Genomic DNA, 14152 nt, shown 5'->3' with positions numbered 1-14152 from the left:
CATTTTCCTCTTTTGCCTTTTTAAGAACAACTCTCTCCTCCTCCTCCAGCTGAATAAATAAGAGTTAGAGGGGTATTGTCGTGTGCTTTTGAAAAGTCTCTCTGGGTTTTGTATAAATTGTCTGCATCCCTCACCTGCAGGACAGTGCCTGTGCTTGTCTCTAGAGATTATCAAAGGAGTTAACAGGAGATGAAGATAAAGGAGACAGTGACTCCAATAACTCCAATAACTCCAGTCAAGGTCAAAAGAACTGGTAAAACACTTACCTGGGAAATATCACTTCACTATGTGGACAAAGCATCACTGTCTTTTCAGACACATTTTTAGTTCCACAATTTCTGGCAGAAGCATTACTAGCAGTGTTTTGTGATAATTTGTATACAATGGGTTTCCTTTAAGTGCCTGTGCTCCTTGACAGTGCTTGACAAAATAATTTAGAGTTTCCTCTGTGGCCAAATTGTTCTGAAGTAACTACATGAGAGTCAGTGAAAGGAAATCAGGATGCATAAGACAGTGGTTTAATTTCTTAAAGAACATGCAATATGACATTTTGTTTTGCTTTATGGCTGCAGTGAAGGAAAAAGAGATTTTACGTGTCAGTGCCTTTTCCAAGAAATAATAATTTACAACACTTTTTGGAAAATTGAATTTCAGCTCTACAGTTGTTTGTGAAATTTGAGTCTGCAAAGTTTTGACTTAGTCACTCTAACCAATGTTTCAGAAGGGGTGCCAATGCAAGTATAGGCAAACCAAGACACACCACTATATACAATTTTTATTACTTTTTATGATATTATCAGTGAAGCATGTCATTACAAAATACTGATATGCATCACAACTGGAGTTTAGTCCCAAAGACCTGAGAGTGTGTGTGAGAGAGGGACAGGACAGTGTGAGTCAGGGTCGACTGGTAACAGAAGCAATGAAGTTTGAACTGACTCACATCAGCAGCAGAGTTGAAAATGAGGACATTTTCCCAGATGATGGAACAAGAGAAAAAAAAGGAAATGTTACTTTTCCCTATTATGGAAGTAAGAGAAGCTGATAGACCTTTACAGACAGAAGAGCCTCAATCTAAAGGACAGTCAGAAAAATCATGTCCCTCATCACTTTGTATCTCAAACACCATTTAGATCACTATATTTTATCTCATATTCTGCACACATTGCAGTACCAGCATGTGTTGTTCTGATTGTGTTTCAAGTAGTAATTTATCTCAGTAATTCAGAGTACTTCATCTTTTGGAGATGCCATTGGAGGTGCTATTTGTCTCCTGTCAAATCCCTTTACTTTTATAAGAACTAATTTCCTCCACTTGTTGAGAGACTGCCGTTGAAGCGGCATTTGGAAGATAGGGGACCTGGGTTTGGTACCATGTGTTGTCCTGCTTAAGTATCTTTAAAGGCAAAGCCACAGAGGACAACCAAGACACCAGCTGCAGAGAAGCTGTTCTACAGCTGACTGTAATATCTGATTGTAATGTCCTCTTGGGGAAATCAACAAGAGAATCATAAAAACTGCTCCACTGAAACTGTTTTTCTTCTTTGATGATAAGTATTTGAAATAGGACATACACTGAACAGGGGCTTAATAATAGAATGACTTAGTCATGAAGAAGAAATTAAACCTGAGTTAGTAAAAGTATGACTAAGTAACAGATTTTCCAATGTACCCAATAAAGTGTATGAAAAAACTATTCAGTCACAGTAGTCACCTCCCACCCCAGACACCAAGGTCAACAGTGGCCTTCAGCTGTGACTCACTGAACTAAATACTATATTGATTTCATATATATTTATATTGAAGTAGGGGCTATTTTAAAAAATCAATCTCTGTTGCATCTCACTGTAGATGATAAAAAGGATTTCCATAAATGTTTATTGGCCCACATGCCTGAATACACTAATAAAAGCTCATTTTGACCATAACAGTGCTCGTTATTGTGCTAACAGAGACCATTCGGGACATTGAGATCACTGGGTGCCAATTCAGCACATGACGCCTGACTCATCCTCTCTTTTCTGAGTCACTCCCTCCCTCCCCTGGTCCAGGATCTGTGGCTCTCTGCTGGAGCTGGCTGCTCTCTCCCATGTCGACCCCGCCGCTCCACGGGGCAGGAAGCTGGCCAAGGATGCAGACACGGCCCTACTTAGGAGGAAGAGGGTGTTTGTATTACAGTGGGTGTTTCTTTGTGAAGACAAAGACTGGGTGTGATGATGGCCTGGCAAGAAGAGTGTAAGAGGAGTGACATGATGAGGGACTGGAGAACAGCCAGGCTGCGTCTCTGTTCCAAAAATTCTGTCATCTCTTTGAACAGATAAAAAAGAGGACAGAGTGGATGCTTGGAGGTGTGTGAAATGGGTCAACATCTGGACTTGAACTCAAGGTAAAATAAAATAACAAGGTATGAGCCATTGCTCTTCGCCATTTAACCCCCCACCCCCATGTTGTTTTTTTACAACTTTGGGCCAACATCAAAGCAAAAAAAAAAAAAAAAAAAAGCTGTAGCTAAGCTCATTATACAAATGAGCTTTGGGGCCTACTGTACACACCGTGTGTATACATGTGAAATATGATTCCAGAAGTTAAAAGGTAAACAACTCTAATAAGGTGGAGAGTGTCTCAAAAGTCACATAGTTCCCCCAGATGTAGTTTATGTCCCATTGTACATCTAACACTTGAATAGCTAGAATATCATATATATTGCATATTTAGCTATGCTAGCAGCACAGCTACTGCTCAGGATAAATTTTAAAAACTGTCAAGCTCCATCATCAGATCTTAAGTTTTTGGTTTATGCAAATACCTGGAAAACTGTCATTAATTGTACTTTGTGAGTTGTGCTCATTTGCAAATGTTAACATGCTAACACACTTACCAAAGCTGGTGAACATAGTAAACTTCATACCTGCTAAAAATCAGCATGTTAATGTTACTGTGGACATTCTAGCATGCTGACATAAGCTAAAAGCATCACTGTGTATGAGTATGGTCTCACAGAGCTGCTGGTATAGCTCTAGACTGTAGTCTTATTGCTTGTTCTTCTTTTACAGTAAACTAGTATTTGATCCGCTTCCAGGTTGTAAAAATTTAAACTCTCCTAATTACATAACTGCAAATTGCCAAAGTCCTCTCCACACTGCATCACATGACACCAGGAAGCCTGGCTATGAGAAGCTGGACTTTAGCAATGTGCATGCAAAAAGTGAAACATGGATTCCCCCCAATGTCCTAACACATAATCAGCAGTCAGTGATAGTGTATTATTAGCTCATTGTAGAAACCAACATACTCTCCTGTGGGAACTTAACATCTGTTAGGGACATTGTTGGATATAACACTGTGACACATGCAAGCATTGTGGACAGGAAGTCTCAGCTGGCAAAGAGGAAATGGGCATCAGTGAATGGAAACAGGAAGGGCTCGTAACATCACATTAAACACAAATACAGTGCTATGTTAGCACTTGATAGTTCGTATCCAAGCTAACTGGCCAGCTCCTGATCAAACAACAGGAACATTCGATTCGACAATCTGATTTCCTGAAAATGATTTACAGCAGATTCTTCCAGTCATTTTGTACTTCATTCAGCTGTTCTCCTCTGTACTAATATGGCTGTGAGTGGGGGAAAATTCTCAGAGACGATACAGTAGGTTATTGTTTCCCAAAGCTGTAGTGCAGCTCAGTGTCTGTGAATGAGCCAGAGTGCAAAGTAATTTGCGTCTCTCCCTCAAGATCCAGTAAATTACAGCCGAGCTGCTCAATTAACTTAATCAATCCAAATCTTCTTAACTCCACATCTACTCTAAGTAAACATACTTAGGCGCTGACCAAGCACAATTCCAGCAGATTTGCACACATATTTCTATTTGATTGACTGTAGACTGACTGGCTTCTATTAGACTGGTAGAAGTTAACAGTTCTTCTCTGTGTGACGAATCAGAAACTATAAATACAACGTTTAGAAAATAATTAAACTAGCAACTTTAATATTTATATTACAAATTTGAGACATGCCATCAAAGGGAGATTATTTCAGCACACGACATTGTCTGTTATATAAACCACAACTTTGAGAGAACCTATTTGAATGAGATGAAACGAGAAAACTAGGGCACTGGTACCTAGTGCATCTTAGTTTGATTTTCATTTTCAGAGCAGACATATTTCCAGCATGTCAAGAATCCATCCAAACAAACCGACTGCTCACATGATGTAAATACATTTATTGAAAACACAAAAACACCTTTTCACAGAGGGACAAAAACATAAATGGCACATTTTTCATCAACAGAGCATGAAAACAAAGTCGGCCTAACAATATTTTTTTGATATGGTAAATACAAACCCACTGACACAGTTTTTCTTTGATCAGATACAAAATGTCTGATAGTGGTTTAAATGTTGTGGAAGCATTTGCTATAAATGGACGGCGAGGACAGAACAGAAGCAAGGAGTGAAAGAAAACTGTTTCATGTCCTGTCATCTGATTAAAACAAACTACAGCTATATTAATAAAGAGTGAAAGAAAAAGATGTGTAAAAAATGTAAAAAAAAAACAACAAAAAAAACCAATAAATAATATCAGACGCGAAATCATCCTCAGCTACATCACCTTAGCAGGGTAATAAACGATATTTTAAAGTTGACTGGGATGACAGATTGACAGGAAGATTCACCGTGAAGGAGCAAGGCATCAACCTAAGAATAGAATCGGCTTAATGTCGCTGTGAATCTCAAATCCATCAAATCAGGTGGACTTGGTCCAATTATCTGGGGCAAAAGACAGCAAAAGACAAGCTTAGAAATCAACACAAAATAAATAAAATAAAATAATCTAATAGTGCTGAAACAATTAGACAAGATCCAGAAATGCTAACAACCTTGAGGAGAAACTGTCAAATTGATTCATCTTTGAAATTTTGAAATGTTGGTCAGACATTTTCCAACCTAATTTCAGACACTGTTGACTTGTGATCGGTAATTAAAAGTAAGTAATTTGTTGCAATTATAAGTTGTACAATAGAAATCAAAAGAAAGCATCTCGTACCTGTCCAAACGGTTGACAACGTCTCTCACAGTGTTGATGAGATTCTCATGTTCTTGGGGGTTACTGACAATGATGCTGTGGAGCTTCTTCATGTAGGAATCAATGGTTTCAAGAGAGGGTGTCTCTCCGCTACCTGTAGGACAACAAGTGTGTGATATCAGCACAAAGTTTCTTAAATACCTGTGTCTGTTTTTCAGGTGAAAGATGATTGTTGGGATGACACCTTTCAAAGTTACATTTTATTTGCAACCAAATTTGATATCTTATAAGACCTAATTTTTCACTTTTACAAATTATTGTTACACGTCATGCAGAGGTTTTTATTTTTAACCACTGCAAACTTTAATCAGCTGTAGCCTGAACAAAATGTTGGCATTTTCTGTCTGCCCAAAAAGCTAACCGGTGCCAAACACCAGCGGCTGGAATCACTGAATGACAAGAATGAATGGAAAATGATCCAGGCGCAACACTACTTCTTGTCACCACTGATGCTTTTTTTTCTGTGAGCAACATCAAAGAACATCCTGAGACCAGGTCAAAGATTCATATAGTCTGGCAACAGTCTGGTCAAAGAGTCAAACAGTCTCAACGTCAGGCCAAGGACAGTCATCAGCTTGATATACTATTTCTGGATTTTCACTCTAAAAGTTGTCAAAATAATGTGTTCATTAAAACCATCAAAACTGGCACCTCACATTGTCACCTCTACATAGCCTACATTAAGTAAATTATTTAAATGAAATGAAAAACGGAGTGCCCTTAGTATACTCGGAGGTACACGTGTTTACTTTGATGTTACCTGTTATTAATTTATGGAGAGAATATGCCAGAGAGCTTCCCTGAGGCTAAGTCTAAATGGGTTTGGCAATCATCTTTCATTGTCAAGCTCTTATGAAATAATTCAAGCACTGCTATGTCAATTTGTGCTGTTTGCAGAGTCTGTGTGTCTGCTGCGTGGGCAAGAAATTCAAGTAGGTGTGGAAGAAAAGATGTGGGTGTGAGCTCAGCACAGGTGCTGTATGTGTATAAAACAAGCACAAACAAAGTAGGACCACATTCCTTCAATTTAAATAACGGACATGTTCATCGTAAGAAGGGTTTACAGCTTGATTTACATGGCCAGAACAGCGAGTGATCCTACTGTACACTGTTTACACATTTGGATCAAGGAAGAAAGACGCTGGATATGGTGTATGAACACACCAACGTTATTACTTATGTCTCACCAACTTAGACTGTCACTCCGAACTAATATCGTACCACAGTGTTTGTGTTTGCGTCTAAGGATGGATTACTGGTATGGGATATCAAATCAATACTGGTTTATAATGTGCCGTGATCAGTATCAGCAAATCGCAAACCCAAGAGCCATATTGCGCACTTTTGGAAATAAAAGCAAAGCAGTTTTATTTTACTTTTTCACACTCAGCAGTATATTGATTAAAGAAAAAGAGTATGTTTCATTTTTGTACAAGATTCCCAAAACTAATGGTCCAAGTCTGCACTGTCGTAATGGATGAGACAAGAACTCTATATCAGCAACTATCTGACAAACTTAGAAGGCTGCAGAAATATAACAATTCATCTAGCTTAGATGTGTTGATTCATTTATTGTATTTTATATTTATATTATTATTAATGAAAAATAGGTTTAAACGGACTAGAAAAATGTCACTGAGGACAAAAAGAATTTGAGACTAATTTACTTGCACTGATTTTTTGTGCATTTGTGGGAGGGAGTTGGGGAGTTGACACTGGATAAACACTGGTACAGTGTTGCTAGCTGTTCTCACCTGGCAGAGGTACAGCAGAGAAGCTGGAGGTAAGCGCCTGGCGCAGGGTCTCCAGGTGTTGGTGGAGGAGACCGTTGCGTCCCCTCTCTTGCATCACGTCACCCTCCAGCCTCTCCACCGCCCCGCGCATGCTCTCCACATGCTTCTGCAGCGCTGCGTTACGCTCCTCATACTCCATGTTGGTCTTACGCAGCTGCCGCATCTCAGCTTCACGTGCTTTTGAGGATATATGCAAACACACAGAGAAACAGAAACAATGGCAGATTAAAAGAGGAGTCTAGAAAGATGGCACAGCAAGATACAACAGCTAGGGGTCATCATCAATTTTTAATCTGCTCAAAGAAGTGTGTTCTTTTTAAGCTTAGGGCATCACTGAGTTCGGTGGACTGTGGAACTATTCTGAGATGGTGGAGCACTATAAAACAAAGTTCTCTTGAGGTAGCAGAGAACTGTGTTTAGAAACACTTAGACAAATGGAGGTTTTTAAAAAGTCACAGCACACGATGTACAAAGTATTTCTCAATAATACACCTAGCTGTGTTTGGGCCCTTTACCTTTGCTGTGGTTGAGGAACTCTTCTGTGAAGATCGGGATGTCAAAAGACAGTTCTGTCCTTCCCTTCTGCATCCTTCTGTTAATAACCAGAGACAGTGAGAGGGAAGGAGATAAGCTCAACTGTGAAACCATTTGGCAACACCGACTGACAGCAAGAGGTGGTCATTCATCTAGCCGAACTGCAGGTGGGTGGGTAATTGATTTCATATCTGGCCACAAGGGAAATACAGAGCTAGAGTTTAAGAAATGAGGAGGTAGAGGTAATTTCATCTGCAGTGCTGCTATGACATCAAAGGCTCTGAAATGGTTTGCAGTAATTTGAAATAAAAAAAGTACTTCACAATAGAAGAAGCACACAATACAGCTTTCCCTTGTATACTCCCTCCTTCTCTAAGAATGCATCATCCTTCCTCATTTCTTAGCATAATGAAATTTATGCTGGATTCCGTGTCCTTTGAAATCTGGAGGAGAAACACTGGTATTCCCACAGGAATGTTAATTCCAATAAAGTCACCTTGGCTCTAACCCCTCAGAGTATCCTGAAAGATTTACAAAGGAAACCTCTTAATTACATGTAGAACTTAATAAAAATGAATTACACACTTAGTAGAAGCCAAGTGTTTGGATCACAAACACAGCACCAAAGCGGATTAACCCAGCTTTAGTGATGCAACAATAAGCACTTAATGTGTAGAGCAAGAGGAGGGCAAACACAAACAGATTTAGAGGATCCTGGGTGAGAACAAAAGCAAAAACAAACTCTTAGCAAAATAACACAAACTCAAACTTAAAATCAGCACTATTTTGTGTTGTTGATGTGTCCCTGAACAGGCACTCAAGTCAATCTGATAAACTCTTGTGCTTTCTTTGCTTGGACAGAAATCTTGGGGTAAATAATTAACTTAATTAGAAGAGGATTTCTTCAGTTAAATCAATATGATATTTCTTCAGGAAAGTGATTGTGAGTGTGATAGGACAGGAAAGAGTTACTGACCTCATGAAGAGCCTCGTTAGCTACCTGGTGCCCAACATCTGGAGAGGAAGGAAAGAATAAAGACAGAAGACAGCAGATGATTCACATTTCCCGTGGTGCAGCATGCCTTTAGCACATTGCGAACTGATAAAAAGAATAAAAGTAATTCAAAAAGTCCCATCACTACACTCCATATTGTGAATCGACTAAAATGAGACCATCTACTTGTGTGGAGCACATTTCTCATAACTATTTTTGCCAGGGCAGAGCTGTTTATGTCATCAACATTTTTGATATTTAAACTGAGATTTATCCACTGTAATAAAATCAGAACAGATACTACAGACCATGTGTTGTGTGAGCAAAGTGATGGCCTCTTGGCCTCAAGCTGAACTATAACTTATGACCTGAACTACTACGAACTTGTAAAGTATCTCCTTTCCTTGCCATATTTCCATTGACTAAGCAAAGCAAATAATGAGTTCTGAGTTCCTACACCAAATCCTGGAGTATATTCAAAGTATGTAGTAATTCAAAATACCAAGTAGTAAGTAGTAATCTTTCAGGTAAGTGGTCCAAGAAGGAAAAGATTTCTGAGCCTTGGCAGTGCTTCTGCCGTGGTCTACCTGCAGGTTTTGCCTTAATTCTCTTTTTTGCAGACATCCTAAGCAGCTACATACATTAACATCTGTAAGAGTTACCCAACAAGATGAATGTTTTCTACTTTATAATGCAAAGGAGCTCCACTTTATCACTTGGTGATTTAATGCCTTGCCAAGGGTATCTTGAAAACAACCAAAAATTTTCAAGCCAGAACCGAGATTTCAAACTCCCCTTTCTGTATCTATATTTGTGTAACAGAAACTATAACTGACTACTTGCTGCGGCGTATGGTATTCATTACAGATTCGTGCATTTCTTTTATGTTTCTCTAACTACATCTCACCTCCCCTGTGCCGCTTGCCCTTCTGCTTCTCCTGGACCTTCCGGGTGAAATGTTTGTAGGCCTCTGTCTTCTGGTACTTTTCTAGCTCCCGCATGTAGCGCTCCTTATCTCGCTCCGCCTCATCCAAGTATCGCTGCAGGGCCAAGAAAGAAAGGTGAGAAGAGCAGGGAAGACTCAGCAAAAAAGGAGGAAAATTAGATTTTCAGGATGAAGGAGGATTGTGGGTGAGATGGAATGATGAGTGGGAGTAATTATTCCTAATCAGGATTAGTTCTTCTCAATAGACAAGAATCAGTAATTTCCAATATTAATAATCTACATTCACTCAACGCTTGCAACAAAAAAGGCATCTTGTAATATAATTAGTTTAGGAATTAGGAGAAAAGCTAATGAAACCATCTTTGTGAAAAGACCTCATCCCATGATACTGGGAAATCCGACTCAGCTGTGAATACTGTGTAAAACAACAACGTAGTACAGATCAGCTGCCTCTATCTCACCTTTGGATTTAAAAACAAAACATGCCCAGACTTCTTCAATCTTCTCTGAAAAGGTAAGGAAAACTGCACCTTCTAACTTCTAAATGAACTGTTGACTGATGTGTGAAGCTTTGAGGCTGGCATTATGTTAAATGTACACCTACAAACAGGGCAGAATTTTATGTCATAACATGAATATGACATCTTTTAGATGAACTTGTGAGCTGATTATGTCACATAAAGGTAGTTGGAAACTATTAATGAGTTTGATGATTCACATTCTCACTTATTTTGAAAAGCATAACTACATTTCCCTTAATTGATGCAGACATATTAGTCAAATATCTTTGCAGTGGAATGACAAATTCTTAGGAAGAGTCTTCCTGTGACTCTAATAATGTTTCTGTCATAACAAGAAAGCAATTTTATCCTTTGTAAACTATTTCTGCAATTCTTGCATCACAGCTGACAGCATATTTAGAACATATCTAGGACACTACACAAGATGCTATCAAACTGTGGCAATAAAATCTATATAAGGATGTCAAACAGCAACCAAACATAGTCGTGTGTAAGGCTGTTTTCTCAGCTCCACAACCCTGGCACCATGGACTCTACAGGATTTTGTACCTACAGTGTTATTGTGCACAGCGAAAAATTCGATGAACTCTGCTGGTTTGAGAGAGTGTAAAATCTGGCTGGGGATAGTATTAAGTGTTGGCATGTCACAGGTAAATATTTCAGCTCAGTCCTTCGGGGCACGAATGGTGCAATTATTGAAAGCCATAAATAATAACAATTAAAGCCGTTTTTGCTGCCTGTGGTCTGTTTATTTTCTCTTGCTGCTTTTTCAGACCAGTCACCCTGGTTATTTAATATTGCTGTAATAATCTAAATGAATACTTAGACAGAATTTGAAGAACTTTGCAGGTCATCATGCACAGAGTATCATACAAAGCAGAAAGAAAAGAAATGCAGAACTTTGACACATTCTCCTTCACAGGTGTATGCTCAATGTGTAATCCTGTCAGGAACTTATTCACTGACCTGCTTCTCCTCAGGGGGCAGCTTGCTCCACTCGTTGCCCAGCATCCTCGTAATCTCTGGAAAGGGCACGTCTGGACGCTCTGCCCGTAGCTGCTCCCGTCTGTCGTTCATGAAGCGAACGTAGCCTGTTAGGGGGGCCTTGGGTGCGTTGCTGTCCTTCATTGGCTTCTTCCTCTTCCTCCCCTTGGTCCAGCTGCCACGTCTGGGTTTCTGCAAAGATAACAAAAACAGATATGTTTTGAAGGTTCAGGTAGCAGCAGCAACCCCCCCCCCCCCCATACACTGTCAGGACATTCCTGGAGTTTGAATTGGAAAAACTGCAAAATATGTGATTTGATAGTTCTGTGTTGAGCTCTTACCTCATCTCCATTCCTCTGGTTGTTGCTGTCAGTGTTGGCTCCAGGAGAGCCTGTCTGCTCCTCCATGTCTTCTATGACTATAGGGATGACCTAAAGGAAAGCAGTGGGACATAATAGAAGAGAAAGCATCTCATACCAGTATGGTAACAGCTACAAACCTACCTGATATGAACGTATGATCTAGAAAAACCAGTGATTATTTAAGGCAAGACCTGTACCATCTAGAGGAGGCAAATGCACTAAATTGGGACATACATTGCTGTGTAATGAATGTGGATTAGGCATATATGGACAGTGTTTGACTGAGGCGTGGAGACATCACCAGGGACACTGCCCAGCCAGGAAATTGAGAGCAGACCGTTCCCTCTACAGCCGTATCGCCTCTTCGGCTTTTCCTCCAAACTCCTCCCAGGCTTGGCTCAAAACCTCCTCTTGGCCAGCCACATTTCCTCTAATAGAAATGTCTTGCTGCTATCAATCATTATTGAGCAAGTGAATGAAAAAACAGCCTTCCCTATCGCCTTCACTCCCCAGACGCTGATGTAGCCTATTTTCAATAGAAAGAAGTAGTGTTGTGGTACTGCCTCATTAATTAGAGTTAAGAGGACGCCTACATGCTAAGAAGCTCTCTGGAAAGAAAATAAAATATGTTCTTTAGCTGAACTTCTGATCTCACTAAGTTTAAAGAGACTTTGTGGTCCAAAGATCACTGGCAGAAAAGCTGGTTATTAGTGTTAAAAACTTTGCTTGAAATATTTTTGTTCACTCTTAAAATCGCTTTACACAACATTTGGTTGTAAAGTTTGAAAAAAAAAGACCAAATTAATTGGCAGGGCAACCTATTTAAACAGTATACTGACTCAGAAAACTTGTTGGCAAATAGCCCAGTTTGAGCTCTGAAAATAGGAAGAATATCATTGTTTTTTAACCTTTAACCTCTCCTAAATCCCTACGTGGGAAGTGAGCCTCTGTATCCTGGATGTGGTTTCTGCCCCTCTGCCACTAAATATTGTGGGAAAAGTCGCAGAGGAATTAGCCAGTCTACCACAAAAAAGCCCTTTTGGGAAGAGAATATGTGGAGGAAAATCCCTCTTAGTCAAGGTAAGAAGGGATTGTGTTTCAAACAGTTCTGTTTATGTCTAAAGTTAGTTTCCTGCTATGAATGCCCTCATTACATATTCCTGCCAAACAAGAGAAGCCCCCATGTTTCGCTTCATCTGTGAAGCGTATTTGAGCATCCTACGAAAAAAATATAACTTTCATAAACTGCAGGTAGAGCTGCGAGATGCTAAAGCTTAACGATAAAATGATACAAGAGCATAAATTCCATAAATTCTGAATTCCATATGTTGCAGCGCTCCGCTTTCAAATAAAGGCTATGCAGCAGTGCCCTCTGCTGGATGAAAGCACATATTGTACGATTCAACGAATAACTGCATGGAGTTTTACTTGGACAGTCTAATATAACATTACACTGCAATGCTTTACGAGGTGGGCTTAGCTCTTGAAACTTCAAAGCACCGTTATATAGTATATTTAAATTGTAAATGAATACTGTACGCATTCTAGTATTTAAATTACTTTATTTTAAACTATGAATCCCTGGACAGGCTAACCTCGCCATAAGGTACCTGAGGCCAATATACACACGGAACCGGGCTACGCCCATAATACAACCAAAAGAGAAGGCTAAATGCAAATATAACAACGCTTGTAGTAATTACTGCTATTTAGTTATTTGATTTGTGTGTAAGCTTAATAAATGACATGTAGGCTAACACTTCTATATGAGCTCCTAGTCAACTGTGTTAGACGGATCGACTATGTTAGATCTATAATGCTGAGAGGAAGTACTAGGGTCAGTATATATAGATATCGCCACGCTGGCCAGTGAGTGCACAGAAACATTTTTAACTTGGTTACTTATGTATGCGATCAAAGTGAGATGTTGACAAACCGTACGGCCAGCTGGCAAACCGTACCGTTGTTGGTTGGCATTAGCTACATAAGCTAGCATCAACCCTAACAGCTGCAATATATGAAAAGCGGTCTTCAGCACCACGTTTTTTTCTTTTTGCCGCACGGCTGTTAAATATATTATATTCATGACGACTAACGTCAACTTCAAAAAACAGAGACATGTAGAAATTATCATTACGAGAAACAATGGACAAGCACTAGCTTATTAGACCTCTGAGCTAACCGCTAGCAGTGCTGTTAGCTAGTTCAAGCAAGCTGTTAGCTCACAGACGGGAAGCTAACGCCTAGCTTCTCTCTGCATTAGCTCGTCAACATGCGACTCGAAACATTAGTAAATGAACTACATACAATAATATAGTAAAACCATTCAGTGGAAACTAACCTTAGATAACGTAATCCGTAGCTGTACCTGTCCAATTGATTTTCCTAATCAAAACAATACAGCAGCCTGTCTATAGAATCGTAATCAATAGAAAGGTCGCCTAGCAAAAATACTATTATTTCTGCCTGTATGTTTTATTGCATCCTCGAATTTGTAGCTGTGCTTTGTTAGGTATGCGAATCAGCCCATATTCGGTACACACCAGGACCATCAATATTATAAAAGCAAATTCTACACGATGTCCTTTCAAATTTAATGGAAACAAACTCAAGAAAGCCAAATTAATATAATCTCCTTTACAGCAAACTGATCTAGATAATCTACTTCTGGACCCCCGTCGTTGTCGACCAATTTCTTCGGGTTCATATTACATTGAAGACCAATGTCTTTTAGGATGTTGCCTCCCCCTACTGGTGATTTTGCGTATACATTTCTTAATTTACACCTGACTCCCTTGAGAAATTTCAAGCTTTATTTATCATAGATGTAGAAGTAGGCTAAGCATCATGGCTTGTAAGACATATTAAATGGATGAGCTGAGGAAATCCTTCATCTAATTTGGGCTTTTGTAGGTTATTCAGGCAAAA

The 14152-nt window shown here is 39.4% G+C and overlaps 1 protein-coding gene across 1 annotated transcript; it reads right to left on the bottom strand.

Annotated features, from left to right (window-relative positions):
- Window positions 1-4212: 4212 nt before the first annotated feature.
- Window positions 4213-13892, bottom strand: hmg20a (high mobility group 20A). Its single transcript, XM_018675898.2, is given in 10 exon segments — window positions 4213-4774; window positions 5052-5184; window positions 6845-7060; window positions 7399-7444; window positions 7446-7475; window positions 8394-8431; window positions 9319-9451; window positions 10845-11054; window positions 11204-11293; window positions 13566-13892. Coding segments are annotated over 9 exon segments (876 nt in total). The 5' UTR covers window positions 11270-11293; window positions 13566-13892; the 3' UTR covers window positions 4213-4770.
- Between the last annotated feature and the right edge of the window lie 260 nt (window positions 13893-14152).

The sequence above is a fragment of the Lates calcarifer genome, linkage group LG10 (genome assembly GCF_001640805.2).
Source record: "Lates calcarifer isolate ASB-BC8 linkage group LG10, TLL_Latcal_v3, whole genome shotgun sequence".
Taxonomy (NCBI): domain Eukaryota; kingdom Metazoa; phylum Chordata; class Actinopteri; family Centropomidae; genus Lates; species Lates calcarifer.
The sequence above is the reverse complement of the archived record's forward strand: the minus strand, read 5'-3'. Positions and strand labels throughout refer to the sequence as shown.